Source organism: Grus americana, chromosome 19, assembly GCF_028858705.1.
Source record: "Grus americana isolate bGruAme1 chromosome 19, bGruAme1.mat, whole genome shotgun sequence".
NCBI lineage: Eukaryota > Metazoa > Chordata > Aves > Gruiformes > Gruidae > Grus > Grus americana.
This window is the reverse complement of record NC_072870.1, coordinates 9,411,201-9,431,921: the sequence shown is the minus strand read 5'-3', so window position 1 is coordinate 9,431,921 and position 20,721 is coordinate 9,411,201. Positions and strand designations below refer to the sequence as shown.

Sequence of the window (20,721 nt, the reverse complement as noted above, 5' to 3'; positions counted from 1 at the left end):
TTATAGCGATTGAAAAAAAGCATCATTTTCATTTCACCTAATAATTCCTTAGATACAGTGATATTTAATCCTCGTAACACTCATTACCTGCAAAAATGGCTATCGCTGACATGCAGGGGACTAGTAATGATTTTAATCTCTGGAAAAAAAACGTACCTGGTTTAAGTTGGCTGAAACAGCCACTGATGTTTTTGTGATCTGAATCAAATCCCTTGTGCAGATAAATCCCCGCGTTCAAACCTTGCAGGATACTTAGTCTGGGTAGCTTTATAGTCAGAGGTCTGCAAAGTCCCCACTGGGACCGTCCTGCTTTCAACATTTCACATGAAAACTTATATTGCTACCACCCTCCTGTCTCCTTCCAAACAATCAAGGAGGTTGGCCAGATTTCACTTTGGAGCCTTTCAACATAATTTCACTTTACAAGTCTAAAGGAAACAGGCCGTTGGTGCTATTGTACCTATTCCTCACAGGCTCCATCTGCTGCATTAGGAGCACATCTGTATACACCCCTTAATTCCTTTTCTTTTGCACTTATCCAGGCTTTATCATGATAAGTTCAGATTTTTATATCCAATTAGAAGTTGATGGTTCCATTAAAAAAAAAAAAAAGAAAGATTTTGTGAGCTCATTTAGTCGTACCCAGATTAGGAATTAAACCTAGTATTCCTGTTTTCAGTTTAAAAGCAGAAAATTAATTAAATGCAATTTTTTTTTTTTTTTACTAAGGTTTTGATTTGCAAAAATCAGTCTTCTCACTTTCTGGAAGTCACCGTCACTTTCCTGTTAAAATGGACATTTGGTTTAAAAGTGACAGAATCGAAAATAAGTTTCTTCAACAGCTTCCATAAAAAGTGAACTGGAATTAAGACAAAAGAAACATACTGGAAGAAGCAGCAGCAATTGCCAACTTGATTTGGCTTACAGGAAATTAGCAAGCGATGTTTATGTAGTCATGAAACATTCCAAGAAAGCATAACATTACACTAGACACCACTGGTAGACAGAGGATGCTCCCAAGGGAAAATCTAGCGGAGACAGAGTTCAGTGAAAAGGTAGCTGACAGTGAATCTGAAGGCGAGAAGAAAAGAAGAGGGGGGGAAAACGGGATGGAAACGTTCCCGCTCGGTCCTATCCCCTTGTCCTTTCCTTAGCCTGAACCACGAATCGCAGCTCAGACGAGAGACTGAAGGTACCATTCCTGCTCCCTCACAGCTGCTCAGGAGGACACAAGCTTTCAGTGCTCAAACCCATTTCTAAACGGCTTCATTCTCATCACAGTTCAGTTATTTTACATGCTGAAGATTAAGCAATGGATGTTTACCCTGAGCTACATTTTGCAACCCTAGAAACGTAATTGTAAATGCCATTTTTATTACTCTAGTCTCCATTAAACAAACTTGAGCAGAGGGGTACAAGGAAGAAAATAAAAAGAAATCTTATATTTATGGTCTTGTAAGTACTTGTATGTTTAGCTACTTATCAAGCATTCAGGCAATTCTGTCCTCTCATTAGCAAGAGTGAAATTTAAGATGTACTTTGCTTCTTGAGAGGGCTGTAAGTCCACTTTCTCTCTTACTATTTCGACTTTGGTACTGCTAAACATTACTTTAGTCTGTAATGCACGCAACCTAACTGGAATTTTTGTAACACAGCTCCTGATAAATTTAAAAGTTGTAGTGACCAAAGTCACTTTAATATATCTTTTCATGTCGTTAGAAGGAATACAAGGGCAGACATCAGTTACCATGTATTTTCAGAATTTCCTCTCTCTACATTTGAATTGGACAACCAAGAATTTAATAATTAAATAATCAGCTAGAACAGGAAGTCAGTAGTAAAATAAAGTTAATTTGGCATGCAGTTCACAGCAGATGCATCTGTGTAAACTGCAATTCAAAATTATCTACATGTAATGAAAAAAACATCTTAGCTGACCAAAATCCACCAAAAATCAAACTTCTATAAAAAGCTGCAGGGGAAAAAAAAAAAAAAAAAAAGGAAAATGGAAAGGAAGTTCCAATGACAGCGTTTCCTAAGACCCTGATTCACTTAAAAGCTAAACTGCTTTTCCTGTGTTAAGTGAAAAGTTTGCCATGATGGAAACAGGCAGAGAAACAAAAATAAAATACAGAAAAATGTACAACATAACACTCTCATTTAATCCAATTTACTAATGCAACCCAGAAAAACATTTCAGCTATGATATTAGGGCCCGAGTCCTTCATATGAGTAACTGCAACTTCACTCAAGTTACAGGCTCAAAATTTTTTGAATTATTTATTGCTTAACCGCATGCAGTGTAAGACCTGACAGCTGCCAGATCGCTTGGGATGCAGATATCCTTTCTGAAACTTACCTTTTACATCAGCAGCTTTGAGCTAGCATTTAGAAAAGCAGTCAACACTGCAGCTGATAAAAGACAGCCCAGTAATATTCTATTACTTCTCTTTAAGGGACATTACAATTATCCAGGGCTAGAAGGTTGATCAGGAAAGCATCTATTCACACGACAGATATACACTGCTGGCAGTGTAAGCCATCATTATTTTGATAATTCAGGAATTTCTGTGTATTGCTGAACACCAAAATTAAGTGCGTAAATTAAAATTGCTTTTATAAACCAAACCTTACCCACATGCAGGCCTCCAGCCTGACTTTTGAGATGATAGCCCATAAAGAGATGGATCCTTCAGTCGTCTCCTCATCAGGGCAGATAATTTGATCCGGGTAAGGAGGCTCAGGAAAATTAACCGAGTTACATTCATAAGCAGCAAGAGTAACTGATGCTATGTGTGGACCCTGAAAAAACACAAGTAATTTCAAATGCATTTTATGTTAGTTATAATAAAAGTTAAAATTAAAACCCTACATTTGCCCCTGATGCAAAGAGCCTAGGCTAAAACTTAGTGTTTCTCACTTTGGCCATTAATAATCTTATATATGTAAAACATCAGTTGTTGGTTGGTTGTTGGGGTTTTTTTTTGGACCATCTGAAGTGCAATGTTGAGCTATTAATGCTCTTTCAACAACAACAAAAAATCCTTCTTGTGATCCACTAAAAATGTTAAGGAGTCTTTCAGCTTTTGCCATGCCGTTGCACAGTAGTATGAGGTTGCCAAGGAGAAATAAGAATCCTTCTTAAAAACCAGGAAAATTTTCAGACCTTTAAAATGTTCTTCTTAAGGTATTTCTGGCCTACAGCTTTATTAGAGCAGGTGTTTTCCCTACTATTGCTTTTAGAGGATCTAGGCATTTAGATTCTATGTTAATTTATTTTTTTAATGACTAGGACTTTACATCTTACAGCGAATCTTCTTAACTTTTGGATCTTTCTCCAAAAAATCAGTTGCTTATTTTGCGTCACTTTTTCTGTGTTTACAAGAAAGTGATCTTACTGCTGTTTGCTAAAAATGGTTTGAAATATAATTCAAAATTTAAACATAATTTAAATGCCATATAATTCCATTACTTCTAGTCTCCATCTTACATTTAAAGATTTTTTTGGACAGATAAAACTAGCATAAAAATCTATTCAAGAATTGACCTGCTAAGTACTTAAAAAAACCTGAAAGAATCGCCATTATTTTAATACAAAAGAAGTGAGAAGCAATTCAAATAGTCAATGGCCTGATCACTAGATGTTGTAGCTAAAAAAGAAATCACTTAGCAAAAGGTCAGGGAAACATTGTCTGGGGAAGAAGAAGAAAAGCAAAAAAAGTACCGAGTTAAACTAAGGTCTTTTCATAAAGGCACAGATTTAAATAAATTTTTAAGTTTTCTTTACATGCAGAACAAATGACACAAACCTTAACTTCTGCTCTGAATTATTTCATGGGTTTTGATGTCATGTTGAGAAACATACTGTCAACAATTTTCTTCTATGTTTTGTCCTTTAAATGAGTCATGGTTTATTAGACAAATACGGGAGCCCGATACCCCCCACCCAAATCAAAGCTAAATTTATTACAGAATACTGTGGGGAAAGCGTGATAGACCTCAGCCCTGCCATTCCCCCGCACAAGGCTTCCACAGCTCACTTTGAAATGCAGGAGCCTGAGATTTATTCAGAGGACCTTGTGGGTTCATTTGCACATGAAAAGGTGAAATTCCACAGCAGGTCTCTCACAAAAGGTGAAGCTCCATTGCTTTTTCTAGACTTGCTGGGAAGATGATTTTAGTTGGGTTCACTCAGGTCAATATTTCAGGTCCCACTGAAGAGACCAGAGAACTGGACTTACGCAATGACGTTGATACTGTACTTTTTAATGGCAGTGAAATGAGAATGTTGAAAAAAAAGATCAGTTATATTTTTCTGTAGGACAGCTGTGACTACTGTTGTCACATGGAAACAATTCAAAATCAAACCACTCTTCAGGTATGCAATTGGTAAAAGACAAGCTGCTCTGATACCAAGGAAATTCTTTTATTTCTTCCCTTGTTACTTTGCAGGAGACTAATTCAAAGTGCTTTGGCACACTTTGGGTTATACAAACAGATACAGCCATACAGCCCCTCTCACAGAAAAAAAGAAAAAGATGGGGAAGGAAAAAAAAAAGGTTGATTGAAGTAAAAGTGAAAAAAGAGAAGATCCAGAAGCTGACACTCAAGAGTGATTTTGATATGGCAGGGAGAAAAAAGATCGGATGAATGAACAAATGACTAATAAGGTGTACTATCAACATTTCTGCAGGCCCCCATGGCAGTGGACAACTTTTTGGTACTTGTAGCAAGATCATCCCCATCCCCAGCAACTTCATATCTAAACAAATAGCGTATCTCTACTTTACTCATCAAGGGCAGATGCAAAGAGAGAGTTGAAACTTTCCTAAACTTGTACATTTATGGCAAACCTGGGAACCTCTTTCTCCACCGTACTCAGAAGCTTAGGGAATTCAATCCCATCCCCTGCTTGCTCCTCCCCAATCTGACTTTGGGACAAAAAGAAGTCTCAAGCCATCTTCCTTAAATTAATGCTTTTCACCTGCAGAAATTTGCAATAAAATTCTCTTGAATAGCAAATTTGCATGGAGGAAATCCCCACGCACTTGAGTTGTAAATGACCATTTCCTACGTTCCCTTGAGAGTAATGGTAAGGTAGTTGCCAAGGCAGTGAGATATGGTGTGTGAATCAAGAAGTATGATTTTCAGTTCCACAAAATTTGGAGGACATGCCGCACTACAGTATAACTACAGCCAGCTGTGATGGGAGACTGTTAGTTTCAGTTTTATAATAGTAAGAGACAAATTTAATCGCTGCTATGGTGAGGCCCCCCAACCCCTTGCAAGGTTTCAGTGATAGAATTACCAGTGTTTCTTCTCAAACTGCGCACAAGGTGTGTAAAAAAGACCGCACAATCTCAGGAGAGCAAGCAATGACAAAATGCCTAAGAGGAGGCTGCTGCAGGACCTTCTTGCCATGAGCAGCTTCTCTCAACCGAGTTGCCATCCTTGGAACAGTTCAAAACGGTCTCAAAACATTGCTTCCTGTTAAGAGAGCTCTCCCAGTCTCAAGAAATGTCTGCAAAAGGAAAAATTTTACAAGAAGTAGCCAATGGAAAAAAAGGCATTTCACAAAGCAGCTGTAAATGGCCAACGAGCCACCTGAAGACTACGCCAATTGAACATAATTCTTCCACTGTAATGTAAACAATTCTATAATGGAAAAAAGTTGGAGTTATGGAACCCACAGAAGCCACATTTTAACTGGAATAAGAAATAAAGCATAAACGGTTCATTTAGAGTGATGAAGTGTGGAGTACTGGAACTCAGAGCGAGCCAAAGGAAAGCAGAACAATCCCGTGTCCTCCTCTGGCAGCGGAGCCCAGCTGTCCTGCTAGTCAAATGGACAACGTCTCGCAGCTTGGCAGGCAGCACCCAACATCTCTGACATCTGCTTTTGTTCTAGCTCAGCTCTGAAAGCTTACATAGAGCATTATACTTTCACAAAGCCGTGGTTACCAAGCACCTCAAAACAATGGTTGGCTAAGCAGGACCATGGTTGCAGGGGGGGGTGGGAGGGGTGGGGAAGAGCGGGAGGGTCGCTGGGTGTTTCATAAGAGAGGTGCCATTTTGCTTTATATTTAGCAATAGCAACGGTTTAACTCTGAATGAGCAGAGAACCAACTTCAAACGAGCTTTAGGTGCCACCTTTGGAAAATCCCAGTCAATATACACTCAGATGTTTTCTTTATACTCCTCCCTGTGCCAGAAGGATTAATTCTCATAGTTTTTAATCCTCTTCACAAATAATACCTCCTCCACCCTCTCCGCGTGGGGCCGCAGTAAATACTCAGTGTTTTGCCTCTATGCAATAGCTCAGTTTATTTCAATGCTTGAGGAAAACCTCTAAGACATCCCCTCTTTGACTCTAACTGCAGCTCTACCTTTGAAAAGGGCATTTGCCAAACTGTCCTACCAGAAAACAAATACTAAAACCAGGCGATTTAGTAGATAATGCTGCTTGCCAACCCAGGAAGAGTCGCCGACATTCAAGGCATGTAAGATCCTGAACACCAACCGTCTTTCCCTCACCCTCTTCCAATGGTTTGGTTTCGGTTTTTTTTTTTTTTTTCTTCTTTTAAATTGCAGGAGGCACTAACAAGGGCTAACAGAGCAGAAATTGAGAAACATTCTGCTGACTCGAGTGAGAAACATTTGCTTGCCACTACTGATGACCAGAAGGAGCCTGTGGTTAGGCTGGAATGCGATTTGTTAGAAATATCTGTACAATTTACAAATCAAAGACGACAAGATCTGGTCATCAAGATCAACTCAACATAAATCTATTTTTTTAGCAATAGTAATTTAGGGGAGTTTGGAAATCCCTAGCTATAGAATCTTAATGTCTCATAGAAGGTAACCTCGAACTCTTGAACTCACAGGCCTTCAGAGAAGTTTTAGTTCAGTGATTGAAGGCACCCAAGTTAGAAGAGACACTGCTAATCCTTAGAAATAAGGTACTTTAAAATGCTGTATTGTGAAATTTCTAGAAAGTATAATCTTTTTATCTAGAAGTTATGCTTGGAAATTCATCAGTGCGAGTCGAAAGAGAGAGCAGGCACATGAAAAAAAAATTCAGAAGTTCAAATCCTTAAAAGCATGCTGATACGTATAATACTTAAAACAGAAAAGTCTTTACCGTAAGGAAAAATTACTGAATATCCAATTAAAAGTGAATCATATTTTCACATTAATCATTCTGGGCACCTAGACTGTGAACACAATTAAAGCTGCAAACAAACTCCATATCAAATGTTGGTTTCTCACATGCCCCTTCACGGACACGGCCGCCCTGCTGAAGTGACACGAGCACAGGAACATCTACATCTAATTTTAACCTTTTATATTTGGGGAAGACATAATTTTAGACTGTCTCTAATTTAGAAACATTTCACAAAGAAAAGTGATACTCCTGCCAGCAAGAAAAATATTACAGTGAACTCATTGCTGAACTTAATGCACTAAAAATCTGTTTTCCTCCATGGATACACTGCTTTTCATACTGGGTTCAAGACTCAGCCCTTCCACAGGGGGGAAACATGTCATGCTATATTTGATTAAGATAAATTGGAAAAACAAAAGCTTGCTTCTCATGGGAAACATCCTGCAAGCGTTGCCCCAGGCTGCGACTCATCTCATACTTATCTATGAAGTCATTACACCTCTCAAGAAAGTAACACCGAGTTACAGCATCTTTTTTATCTTCAAGAGCAGTGGACAACTACCCCCAAAGAAAACTGCTCTGTGATTAAGAGGGAAAAGCTTGATCTGGAGGTGGCTAGTAAATATGTCAATCTAGTCTGTCTGTCTGCATTACAAGATTAAAACGTCTCACGATTTTACATAACGTCTGGTATGTGGTGCTGGCTGTAAAACGGGCTCGGAATGAAGAAGGATCCCGTACCTCGAGCATCCACAAGTGACACAAACATCCATCAAGCAGTCAGGGCTAGTTTTAGCAGACCGTCATGGCATTTCAAGCGATGTATTAATTTTACAATCACGTGTCTGTTAGCAAGTTTCTATTCCCACTTCAGTCGAGCCTTGCACCACATTGCAGAGCTGATGGAAATTCCAAACGATGAGCCACAAGCTCTGAATATGACTGAACAAGAACCACCAAGGGAGCAGGCACGTGGTACCACTGCATGCATAACAGGGCCACGTTGCTACTTTGAGGAGTAACATGAAAAGCAGACGTTTTGTAAGCCTGTGCCCACGCTACTTTCTATAGGAGCAAACAGACTCATGTCAGGGAAAGGCACAATTGGAAGAATCCAAGTTTATACTCTGGTGCTGACAGAAGACAAAAATAATCTGTCAGTATTCTCTCCTTGCCCTTCCCTAGCCACCCACTTATTTCTGAAGAATAAATCACAGCATCTATTCAAATTGACACTAGTAGTGACGATTGGCTTTAATGCCTCAAATTAGAGATCATCTTGCACTGTTATCATTATTTCCAGCCTGTTCAAGGAAGCAGTGACATGAAAAGTATAAAGTTCAGGCTGTGCAATAAAAAAAAAAAAAAGAAAAAAAAAGAAAAAAGAGCAGAGACTCCAAGGGAGCAAATGAGGAGAAAGCATAACGTGACCTCCCAGCAGAGTTATGAGACACAGAACCAGTGACAAGGAAGTTGAGAGCAGATAACAAAAACAAGGCGTCAGCATCTAAAAGGTAAAGTCCATCAACCTTCGAAAGGAACAAAACGGTGTACCGATCATCTTACTAACTCCTCAGCTTGGCGCAAGTTCAGACCCCTATGGCTGGCCAAGACGCTTGATATAGCTTAAATATTAATTGGACATCAATATTTTGCAGACTTCTGAAAAGTCGAAGTAAGGTAGCTAATCCTGCGCAGATGGAGACGCTGCACATTAGCTGTTTATTGCCACAGTTCCAGCTTTAGATAAACCATCCAGACTCTGACGTACACCGCTCTCAGCAGCACTGGAGGCCATAGATGGAACTCGCAGTCACACCATTTCGAGCTCTGACTCACGAGGTCCGGCAATTCATGGTGGGGCAATACGGGAGGTTATTGCTTCCAGCTGTTCCAGCAGCCCCTACGCCAGAGGTTACCACCCTCGGAGCAGGACAGCGGGACCAGCGGCGGCTGCTGCTCGGCAGTTGCCAGGCTCGCACCCAGCAGAACTTAAAGCACCATCGGTTTCAGCTCACGTTAACGGACCAGAATCGGGGCCTGGGGCTCAGTCCGCAATCTCTCAGACTGAGCGGCAGCAGTGGAAGGGATTGTTCTTCCAGAGCATAATCTAAACCAGAGGCGCTGGGTTTTATTCTCTGCAGGTATCTATTGGTAACTGACACATACAACAACAGTGGGTGCACTTAGAGGGACTAAGACTCCAAATGAACATTTTTCTCCTTGAAAATACCATTTTTAATCTCAGATTTTTTTTTTTAAAATGCAAGCAAGCCGCCAGAAGATTTAAGAAACACCCAGGTTACACAACTAATCTGGCAGCAGTGTCTAGTTGAATTCATTGGACCCTTCCAGTTCATCAGTACACTAATATCATCGCTGCAGTTTCAAGCGGAACGGAGCTCATGTGAGCTGTAAGCAGGAGTTCCCATCAAGAGATGGTTAGCAAAAGTGATTTTTTTTTTTTTTTTAAAGTTCTATGTTGATTCAAGTATTCCAGGATGTTTCAGGTCATTGTAAAAAGCTTAGGACAGCTGGAGGAAATAGGTTTAAAGGCATGAAGGAAACAAATGAGAGAGTAAGTCAGAAACAACCCTCACACAAACAGGATCCATTTCAACTTACTTTAGAATTATTTTCTGCCTTCTGCACCCACCGCATATTTTTTTCAACTACCTTAACAAGTCAGTAGCAGTAATCTGAGCACAGATAATAGACAGAATGGGTTTTTTTATTTCATTTCCTTCAGGCTTGCAAGTTGCCGTGTGAATTGATGAAGAGTACGGACTGGAAACGAACACCTCACCTAACGAAAAGAATTCAGCGCTGGGAAGGGGAGCCCGGCTGCGCCCTCCCGCCTGGCTGGGGCAGCTCAGCTCTTGTTTCGCACTTCTTCCTTTACGCACAGAACCCGAAGTGTTCTGCGTTACTCCCACACCAGTTCTGAACGATCCACACGGAAAGAGCAAAACTTCTCCTGAAGCTGACAATCACTATGAAAATACTCCTGTATTAACGTCACAAGTAAATAAATGGAGGAAAAAAATGAGAGTAAGTTCTGTGGATTTCCAAATTATTCTGTCTTCTTCATAAAAGTGGAGTAAGCCCTGTTTTGTGACCTTTTCTTTTTTGAAGCACTTCAGTAATTTTATCACAAGTCTCCTTGCAAGCTCAGCTCCTGGGACCAGATAACTAAAAGGAATTAAGTTTGATTTTGAAAAGTTTTCAGTAGTCCTGGCAGGAAAAGGTTTTTTGGTTGTTGGTTATTTTATTTTTAATTATTTACACCAACATTTGTATGAAAAGCTAATGGGTTCATAATTGCATAAGGTGCCTGGATTTTAAATCTTCAGATTCTAACCTAAACCAGTTCAGATAGGGCCACAACACGACTCATTTCAGCTGCAAACTACCACACTTTGGGGAGGCCAGAACACAACCCCTCGCCAAAGCTGAACTCTGGAACCAGTTCAGAAGAAAAAGTCAGACATTGAACCCTCAAGCCCAGATAAACTCGAACTGGCTCTCTAAAGCTAGCACTGTCAATCAGGCCGCTGTCTTTCCGATTCCCTTCTCTTTAAAGGCAGCTTTCTGTTCTTTTTCATGGCCTGAAATTATTGCCGTGCTCTCTTCCACCCCAGTAAGAATTAAGTGACAAACCCACGTATTACAGTTCTGACAAAATTCGAACTCTTGTGTGACCTCCGCACACAAAACATTCCTATTGTACCTCATGTTTCCTGTTTGTGCTAGTCCACAACCCGGCCACCAGCAAAAACCTTTTCAGCAGTTGCTCCACTTGGCTCTATCAGCAAGCAAGCAGAGATCCATATTCAAGAAACAAAAACACAAACAAATGCAAACAGCCAAAGCCTTTTGACCTGTAAGGAATTCGCTTCCATTCATCCCCCACCGTTACAGATGATAACAGACCGTACACAGAAGGGACATTTATCATCCGCTGCTCGCGCAAGCCTTTTTGATAGGCATTAATTTGAAGCTGATTTTGTTTGCCTCGGCCGCGTCTTTTGCAATCCGTTTGCCAGAGTTGAACTGAAACCGAATCACGAGGCCGAGCGTTGCGTGAAGATGGCTATGGCAGCACGGTCCCAACCCGGCACTCCACCCAGCGTCCCCGCTCCGCCGGAGCCCGCTGCCCACCGGCCCTCCGGCAGCTCCCTCATTTCATTTTGTGGCAGCAAACGGATCTCTCCAAGATGTACAAACGCAAGAAATTCCTGACGAGTTATCCTCAGTCATCTCCTTTTGGTAATTAGGTGATTCATGCCATTTATATTTTAATATACCACCAAGAGAAGAGAAAACATCTCAGGACTAAGAAAAAAAGCCGTGTGCTGCTAAAAACAGTATTTAGAGTCGTTAATCACAATAGTTTTATTTCCTACAGAGCCACATCATGATTACTATTTTTAAAGTGTTGTTTTTAAAGAATTGTGAAAAACCTTTAATGGACTTTGGGAAAATAAGCCAGCAGACTTGTTTTGAAAGTGTCAGAATAAAGAGGATTCTTGGAAGAGTGGCCTGCTTCCCTATTTCTGTGTAGAAGATCTGCTCTGTGCCAGCCCTTAGCTCCGTGCCAATTTGCAGCACGAGAATCGTTTCCCAAAAAGCCATGTCAAATTTTACATTTGCTGCTGGCTACAACCAAGGACGCAGCATTAAACTAGGAACCAATGCAGCAGACAACGTTCAGACCCTTATAATATATATAGAAAGTTCCCGAATCACAGAAATAGCAATAAAGAGCTTATTATCAAACTAACAAAAATGACCTCTCCCTCCTAGACAGAGATGTTTGCAGCAAGAATGTGCTGGTGACCGACAAAATCCAAATCAGATGTGAACTGATGTTACCCAGGGTCAGCAACTTCCCCCCAAACTGAGACTGCTTTGGATTGTAAAATCTGCTTTAGGCAAACTGTTTCCAAGTACTCCCCAGGATCTCTCCTGGCACCTGAATTCGTGCCCCTCCAAAAAGCAGCTGGTGCGTGATGCTCTGAAGAATCCGGACAAACAACAGTTTTCAACACTGGAAAAACAGCTAACCAGGCCAGGGAAAGCAAACATCCAGAGCCATACATATGCTGCATCTATTGCATAACTATTTCTATGATTTTTCCCAGCTTATGAACAGTTTGAGGTGAAAATAGCTGCATGCAGTAAATGGAGGGTTATATTTAAAAAAAGATGCACCTGTGTCACAGCTGAGAAGTTCAGGCGCGCTGTCGAACAGGTGCCTACATGCCATCAATTCCTACCCCTTGGCCCTTACCGGCAGAGACAATACTGCAGGCATCGACAAGAGCTCAGCAGCACAGGCGTGGGCCCAGGAGCATTGTTCTCTGAGCATGGAATTGCATTCCCAACAATCTCGCTGTACGTACAGATATAAAATGAGCAATTAATTATAAGCAATTTTAGAACACTTACTGAGAAGTGTTTAGAAGACTTAGTGAGTCTATTCTCTATTGCCAGCAAATCCAGGCACTAAAGAAGAGGATTTGCTGCTTTGTAACTTTTCATTTCTTTGAATTGATAGAAGAATAAGGTTCTACATTTTCATGAAGAAATGTAATTAAAGTGTATGGACCATGGAAAGTAGACATACATTAATGTAAAAGCTAATATAGTGAGTTTCCCGCTTAACCTACTTTTAGAGGCAACTGCTGCACAACTAACAAAGCAAATTAGTTTAAAACTCCTCCTTTAGAAAGCTAGAGGTCCTAATAGCATTCTTTCCAGATGGGTTAAATCCAGAATACTATTGTGAAATAATTTACCCCTAAAAGTTGCACCAACAGTCTTAAACTAGTACTCCATGCTCCCTTTCACACAAGGTGCAGGCTCAAACAGAGGAGCTATTAAGAGGGTATTACTACATCGATAGCATAGCGCATATAGATATTGCTGATACATCGCTGTATTGACAAGAATATTAACAGTTCAGGTACTTAAAATGGCAACAGACTGTTAGGGCAATAAAGTTGTTTTTACACTCCCACTGCCATCTAGTGGCTACAAAGCCAGATACATGCCACCGAATCATGAACCATTCGGGGTTCAGACAAGCGTTCAGTGCCAAAAAAGTGCAATAGTCCTAAATTTACAGTCCAGGCTAATGCCTAAATCTTGCACAGGAGAAAAGAGGAAAATGAATCCTTGTGTCTATTTCTTCCTACACCCGCTGCCTTTACGGAATTCCCTCAGTGTCATAGAAACATGCTTATCTGCCGTACGTACTTAAACAAGTATTTCTCCTGCATTGCTACACATTAGATGTTGATGGCATAGTTTTATTACATTTTATTCTATAACCACCTTCTAATTGTTCAGTGCAATCTATTTTGTCTGGTTTTCCCCTCCTAATGAAGTTATGTGAAAACTTGCCTCTTACATTCCAAATAAATACCTTCACTAACAACATTAAACTAAGTTTCTTTTCCTAGGTGATGCACGACCTGTTCACCTCCTATACGCCCACCATAAATTATATTGACAAGCCAATAGAGAAGTTCTATTTCATATATGTATATATATATATATAACTTTAATGTCAGCTCAGCTCATGGCCTAAATATATCCACTAGGTTCGCATACCCCACAGGAAAACTTAAGTGATATGATGTGAAATTTAATTTGTTTTCTATTAAAGTAATATAGAACTATTTAAACATCCTGATTTTTAAATACAGAGTAAAAGAAAGGTCAATTCATTCCACTTTCTTTTAGAAAAAAAGTGGTGCTGTCTTATGAAGACTTCTTTATGTGACAAAACCATCTTGGAGTAGCCTAGGGTATAAAATGACAGCACTCTTGCTACCCTGTGTCAGATCAATGTATAGCAAAGAAACACTACCCACTTTCAAATACTGTTTAGAAATGGTGCGTAACACTTCTGATTTACTAGATTTCCACGTGTGGAAATTAAGAATAGGAAACGTATGATAAGCTCTCCAAACTGCTGCAAAGAGAATGTCTAAATACATGAAATCTTTGGTTAGAGGAAATCTTAAGTTGACTCTCACTGGTTGATAGCCTAAGAAAACATATAAAAAGCAGAACAAGATTAAAATTTATCATTTAAACTGCTTCCTCCTTGCTGATTTAAATCATGACCAACTGATTTCTGCAGCAAGCCTGGAATTGCTTTCCTTTCCCTTCCTCTCTCTGTCCTGCTGAATAGCTGGTGATCCCATCCTGCTGCGTTCTCACTCCCACCGTAGGCTGGCAAAGAACCCAAAGCGAGCCGAGTTTGTGAGCTGGGCTCCACCCCAGGCATCACTCAATGCTGGTTTGCCTCTCCAGCGAGGCAGAGCACCTCGGCTCGGGACCGATGACTGTGATTGATTCTCCCTCTGCCCGGCCCATGTCTTTTACCGTCCCTAAGCTACTAACAGCATCGCCTCTGCAAGTTGGAAAGATCTGTACATTGTCAATTCACTGATGTCTAAGCACTACTCAGGGTTACATAAAAATGTTTAGACACTGTGTTCATCAGCTTTACTGAATTTCCATTTCCAATCATTTGGATTGACAGCAATATTTTTGTCTAGAAGGCTATGCATGCGTAAACTTGTTTCTGTTTAGCAATAGTTTCCTTTCGCCTCTACTTTCTGCCTCCACGGTCTTTAGCAGAGAAGCTACACTAAGAGTAAGTCTGAGACTACTGCAAATGCAGACCATACAGATGCCATTTGATCTAACAGACATTGCCCTGCTGTGTGGAAAAGCATGAGTTTCTTGTTTCTTGTAGTGTTTTCTGTGTTATTGCTAATGATTAAAGCAGTTCTGAAAGTAAACATCTGTAATTGTTCCAAATACAAGATGACATTTGTTGCATAAACTGGTTTTAATTATTTTGTGGCCATGAATCCTTTTCTTAAATCCAGGACAGTGGTTTCATAAACAAGGAACTAATCCAATGGCCAAAAGCAAAACACACCCAAACATTTCCCTAACTTTCCTAGCTAAGTTGAGATAAACAACATCATACAAATTTTCAGAACAGATATTATTTTATCTTTGTAGACAAACATTTTTCTCGCTATTATTTTCAAAGCAAAATTAATACAGACTGAACTTTAAAATAGCTGCCTATTTCAGTGGTTTCAGCTAGAAAAATGATCATTTTAAGCTACTAAAAAATAAAAGAGTATGCAGAAAAATTTTAAATGGAAACATCGAGCTGCACGCACTAGAAAATGTTTCATTTAAATTAGGCAATAAAGAGTATAGAGCTTGCAGATTTTGACTCATTGTTTCAAAGTGAGGATTAACAGCAAGCTAATACCTACAGTTCAACAAACATATAGCATACAAACTACAAAACAAGGTTATACAGCATTGTGACGGTCTGCTTCCCCCCCCCGCCCCGACTTTTATTTCCCGTAAAGAATATGAACAGCATTCACTAGAGCCCAGAAGCATTACACTAAGTATTTCTTTTCCTTCAGAAGTACTTCACATTTAGGACTTATGCAATATTCTTTATTCACATATTTAAAAATCTGCAACAATTAAAATACTCGATTCAGAAAGAACACGGTATGGAAATATCCTTACCAAATAGAGCAGAAAGGTGTGGAGACCTGTTCCAAGTCCAACAGAGGACAGAATGCCTAATCCTACCCAGTAGGCACACCAGAAGAACTTTTTCTCCATATACCGCACATACTGAAAAAGAAAAGTCACAAAAGAGAAAAAAAAAAAACCAAGAATGGTGATATTGCCTAGGAGAGAAAGTTATAGCTACAAACTAATGCAGATAGTTATCTGGATTACAATAACTGAAATACAATCCAAGATACTTCTATTTGCAATTTATTACAATTACAGCACAGACATGTACGGAAAACATCGCACTTTCAAAAGAAAAGCCCACACGCCTTAGAATCAGCAAGTTTCCAAGGAGGCTGATGAAAAATTCAGGTCAATAGTAGGGGGGTTGAAATCCAGAACAGGCATATTAGGTGTGAGCAGTGAGCAGCAAGCCCCAGACAGTGTCTACTGGAGCCCAAGCAGCAAGCAGCCAGCTCAGGAAATTGCCTGAACAGATGAAATAAAGGAATAGAATTAGCTGCACTCTCAGTTAGTCTGTTGAATGTTTTATCTTGGACCAGTGAGCAACCAGGTTTGTTACTTTTAAGAAAAGATTAAAATGTTGGTTGTGTGTTGCACCCATAAATGAGGGGATAAGGGAAAGTCACAGCAGATTCTGGACATAAAAAGTCCAGGTGGGTGCACTGGAGAAATGGGAAGCAGTATCTTCCTCTCACTGCCACGAGAGCAATACTAAGAGGATGAGCCAGGTCACCAGGGTGTCTGTACCACAGCCCCAAAAAGAGGTGCCATTTTGTACCACCCGTGGACCAACAGCACCAGGATGAAGTTTGAAGCCTGGTTAAGACTGGTAACCTGCCAGGGTGTAAAAAAAGTCCAGCAAATGAAAACCACAAGCATACTTTGCTATTTTGAGTATGCTTTTGAAAAAAAAAAAAAAAAAAGTGACTCATATTCAAGTATACGCAGATGGTACACAGAGATAGGTAGAGGTGCTTGCAAGACACGGACTTTAGGGAAGGAGCTCTGGAGGAAGGGGGATGGACAGATACCTGCTGGCACACCTGACTGAGACCCCCCCAGGCTGGAGAGGTCCTGCAGAGGACCCTGCAGGTCACGCTCCCCCCACCAGCCCCAGAGGCACAGGTTTGTTCCCAGCAGGCTCAAGGAAACCTCCACTGCTGTGCCAAGCCTTGGGGCAGCGGAGGCCTGGCAGCCAGCTCAGGGGCCATGGCCCTCAGCACCAGTTTGTAAGAGCCATCTAGTGGCAAATGTCGAGTGCGTCACGCTCCGGGCTTCACGCTGACAAGGCCACCAAACCAGGGCAGTTCTTAACGAAGCAGGTATTTGTCCATCGGGAACAGGCCACCGATTTACCATCCACCAACTTGCTCTGCGTGCATGTGCTTAGGTCTCGAGCATGGGATTGAGTGAGCGAGGACACGATGAGCTGAAGCAACTCGTTTCACTGCATTTCAAGTCCCGTCCTGGGAAGCCAGGACTCCTGTTCCAGACCTGCATGTCCCTCAGGCAGCCAGTGACACACCACAGCAGTATGGATGTAAGCAAGTTCTCTGAAACTGGGAACCTGCTGATCTCAGAGTCAGAGCGGTAAGATGATTCAGTTGCACAAGGAAATGCTCTGCAGGGTTTAAAAGGGCTGCCTGCCCTCAGGGAAAATCTGAAACTCAAGGAGAAACGGGGAGGGGAAAGGTGTAGACAGCACCATCACTTTATGCTTAAGCAATGGCTTACACTTCAAGTGATGAAAAAGCATCTACTCCAAAGCACAAGGAAGTTTTAAAAACAACCATTTTAAAACAATGGGGATATAAGAAGCATCACAGAACCAGATTTGAACCATGAAACCATTTTATGTCTAGATATTCACCTATCCTAGCATGTGACAGGGGTCAGGAGACCCTTCCACAGCAGAAGAAACAACATTTCTGGGGAACCACAAAGTTCTATCACGACTCAGTTTAACATTAGATCTCAAGAGCTCACACCACTATTAAAAACTTGTTAACAGCAGATGTGAAGGAGTGCTGCAGCATCAGAGGTGTGCTGATTCAGGAATGGATGAGAAGTGGGACACCTACAGATGCAACAGAATAGATCAAACGATACAGCTGATTGTTCCCCATCTCTAAAACACAACTCATCCACGCACAACAGAGAGGAGTCATGACATGAGAAACAAATATCCTTAGCGAGTAGGAGTTCAAAAGATACATTACAATTTCAAGAAGACCCCATTCAACTCCCAGCACATCTACTTTAGCACAGGAAGTATTAGTCACTAAGGAAAGTAACTAGAAAACCCATACCTGTTGATGTGTTCCTTCAATGTAATACGTAGCTGTAAGCACTGCAAGCGTCAGTAAAAAAGACACCAAGATACTTCGCCGATGCCACAATCTTAAAAGACAAATGGCAATTAGGGTTTTTCATAATTTAACATGCATTTCAAAGTAACTTAGTTATCCCTGTAGACTGGGTCTGTGTGGATGTAGTCAGTGGGGACAATGGCAGCTGAAAAATCTGCTATTATAAAAGCATAAGCTTCCCAAGACAGTATCTGGGGAGCCTTTAGTCTTTATGAAAAATCTCTACTTCACTGTCAAGTGAGATCAAAGTTCAGTCATGCATTTTTTTTTTTAAATAAAGAAAAACAAAGTAACTGTCTGAAAACAAACACAATCTGAAAACAAATAATCAGCTTCTGCAGCCAAGAGAGTCTCAAACACAGGGCCATCAACAACATCCACAGTTAAGGGAAGTGCAAAGCAGGCACTGCACCGGCCCTGCGCGAGGGACGAGCTGTGGGTGGAATACAGAAGTGCTAACTTCAGACTGTGTGCTGGTGGGCAGAACCACAGCGACAGTAAGAGGAACAAATCTTTACGCTATTTTGGTTCCCCTGATCCATTGAAATTAGTATCTCTCATAACAGCTCAAAGTTTAAGAAATACATTTGAGCTAATTAGGAAGCATTAGGAAGCTACTACAGTAAGGGGAGAAAAATGTAATTACTTTTGAGCCTCTTTAGTTTTACATACACATTCTGCTTGATGTGTATGTGGCCACAGACAGCAGATTAGCAAATACATTTATTATTTTCTTAGAAACTCTATTGTACTGTCATCTAATGATATAAAAAAGGCAAGTTGTAGCATCACTTCAAAATCTCAGACATGAAAGAGCAAACTATGAATGTAACTTATCTATTTAGACAGAAAAAGATAGAAGTTTGAGATGTGTAATACAGGAAAAGAGTCAGAAATGTTTCATATTAAGCAAGCTGAAAAAAGTCACTCTAACTTTCCTTTAATTTTAAAATAATTTGTGCTGCTTACATTAGTACGAGAATTGGATTGTCAAGTGATGGTCATCATTTAAATCACAATTTACTCAAGTAGAACACAGGATATCATTAAGAGTCAATCTGAGGTCTCAACTTAATAGCTTATAATAGGCAGTGTTATTTCCTGTAAAGACATTGTCACGCTAGCGCTAGACAACACAGATGTGCTGCACAACAGAGGATGCAAGTGCTATCTGTAACAGAATTTGATGTCTAGGAAGCCAGGTAATAGTCAGCTTAATGTAAGACCTCAGATGTTACTTCTGCTGGGTTTAAAGAAATGCTTGAAGATTGTCAGAAATGGCTAACATAAGACCTGATAAAACAGTTCTCAAAGAAACAATTCCCAATGATAGCTGAAAGTAAAATAAGTAGGTTTCAGGGTCTGATTTTTTTGCGGGGGGGGCAGGGTGTGTAAAAGGCGATTAAGACTACACTGTGTAAACCTGGTCTTTTTCACACAAATAATTTCAGAAGATCAAAACAGAAAACAGAAGTTTCTCTCAATGGATCCTATGTGTCAGCACCTTGAACCTAGCCCAGAAGGGTCAATGGATATCACCCATCACCCCCAATCTCGACTCACTCTGAGAAGGAGCTGGACAACAGCTAGGATCACCCAAGGTGATATTAGATCCTATCTTCTGACTGGCAAAATGATTGTAAACTCAGTCCCAAACACAAAAGACTCCAGTTACCAACACAAGCACTAGCATGGCTGCTACTCCCGGCTTTTTCAGCTGCGAATCTTACTCATGTTTGCTTTTTGGCACTCCAAACCCTCTCAAGGCCAGTGCTATACATTTCAGCATTAGTAGGGGATGTTAGGACCACTACTTGCAAATTTTCTAACTGGAATAAAAGCCCATTTTGTCCAGTGTGTAAATAATGCTTAGGGAAACTGCTTTAATAAATCATTTCCTGCTGTGAAAGGGACCATGTAGCTTACAAGCAAAGTCCTCTTTGCAGCGTGATAAACATCACTGCAAGTTCCACGTAACCCTGAACCCTGCCCCAGCTGAGCTATTTGAAGATCATTCAGTGATACTAACACATACATTAATAGATGCGTACTTAACACTGCAGTCATAAGTACAGTATCTCTTGCCTTAAGGACCCCTAAATACTGTCCTGCTCCTTCAAATTGGGATATTCAACTCTTCAGAAAGGCAGTTTGCAATTTTCTTCCACTGACACCTTCCTGTATTTACACTTATGTAGTTTAGACAGAAGGTCTGGGTGCACAGCTAGAAGTGTGGTATATGTTCCAGTTGCCATCTTTAAGGTACAAAAATAAGTAGGTGTTCTGAAAGAAGAATTTTAAAAGTTCTGAATCATCAGGGAAAGCAAGATGTCAGAATGACCTACTGAATCAGAGCATGGGTTTCCCCAGAATGCTTAGTAGAAGTTAAAGAAATGATCTTTACTTTATGGTCCATTCCTTCAAGTTTATTAGAGTTTCCAGGAAAAAATACTGCAAGGTAACAAGCGGTTGTCTCCACAGTACAATATTCAACCTCTCTTCTCGGTCCCTTCGCTTCCGTTCACTCAACAAAGAGGAATCTGCAAATGAAAAGCAACAGAAAGGTAAAAGCACAGGCTGGCAGTT

General features: G+C 40.5%; 1 protein-coding gene across 6 annotated transcripts in view; it reads right to left on the bottom strand.

Annotated features, from left to right (window-relative positions):
* VMP1 (vacuole membrane protein 1) overlaps positions 1-20,721 on the bottom strand; it is a 70,863-nt gene that overhangs the window by 38,942 nt on the left and 11,200 nt on the right. For 3 of the 6 annotated variants that reach the window (XM_054847208.1, XM_054847209.1, XM_054847210.1), the window contains exons 4-7: positions 20,540-20,675; positions 18,076-18,166; positions 15,749-15,859; positions 2,635-2,802 (exon numbers count right to left, since the gene is read on the bottom strand). In XM_054847208.1, coding sequence (XP_054703183.1) covers positions 2,635-2,802; positions 15,749-15,859; positions 18,076-18,166; positions 20,540-20,675 — 506 coding nt within the window. The other 3 variants (XM_054847212.1, XM_054847214.1, XM_054847211.1) reach the window with 3 other exon arrangements.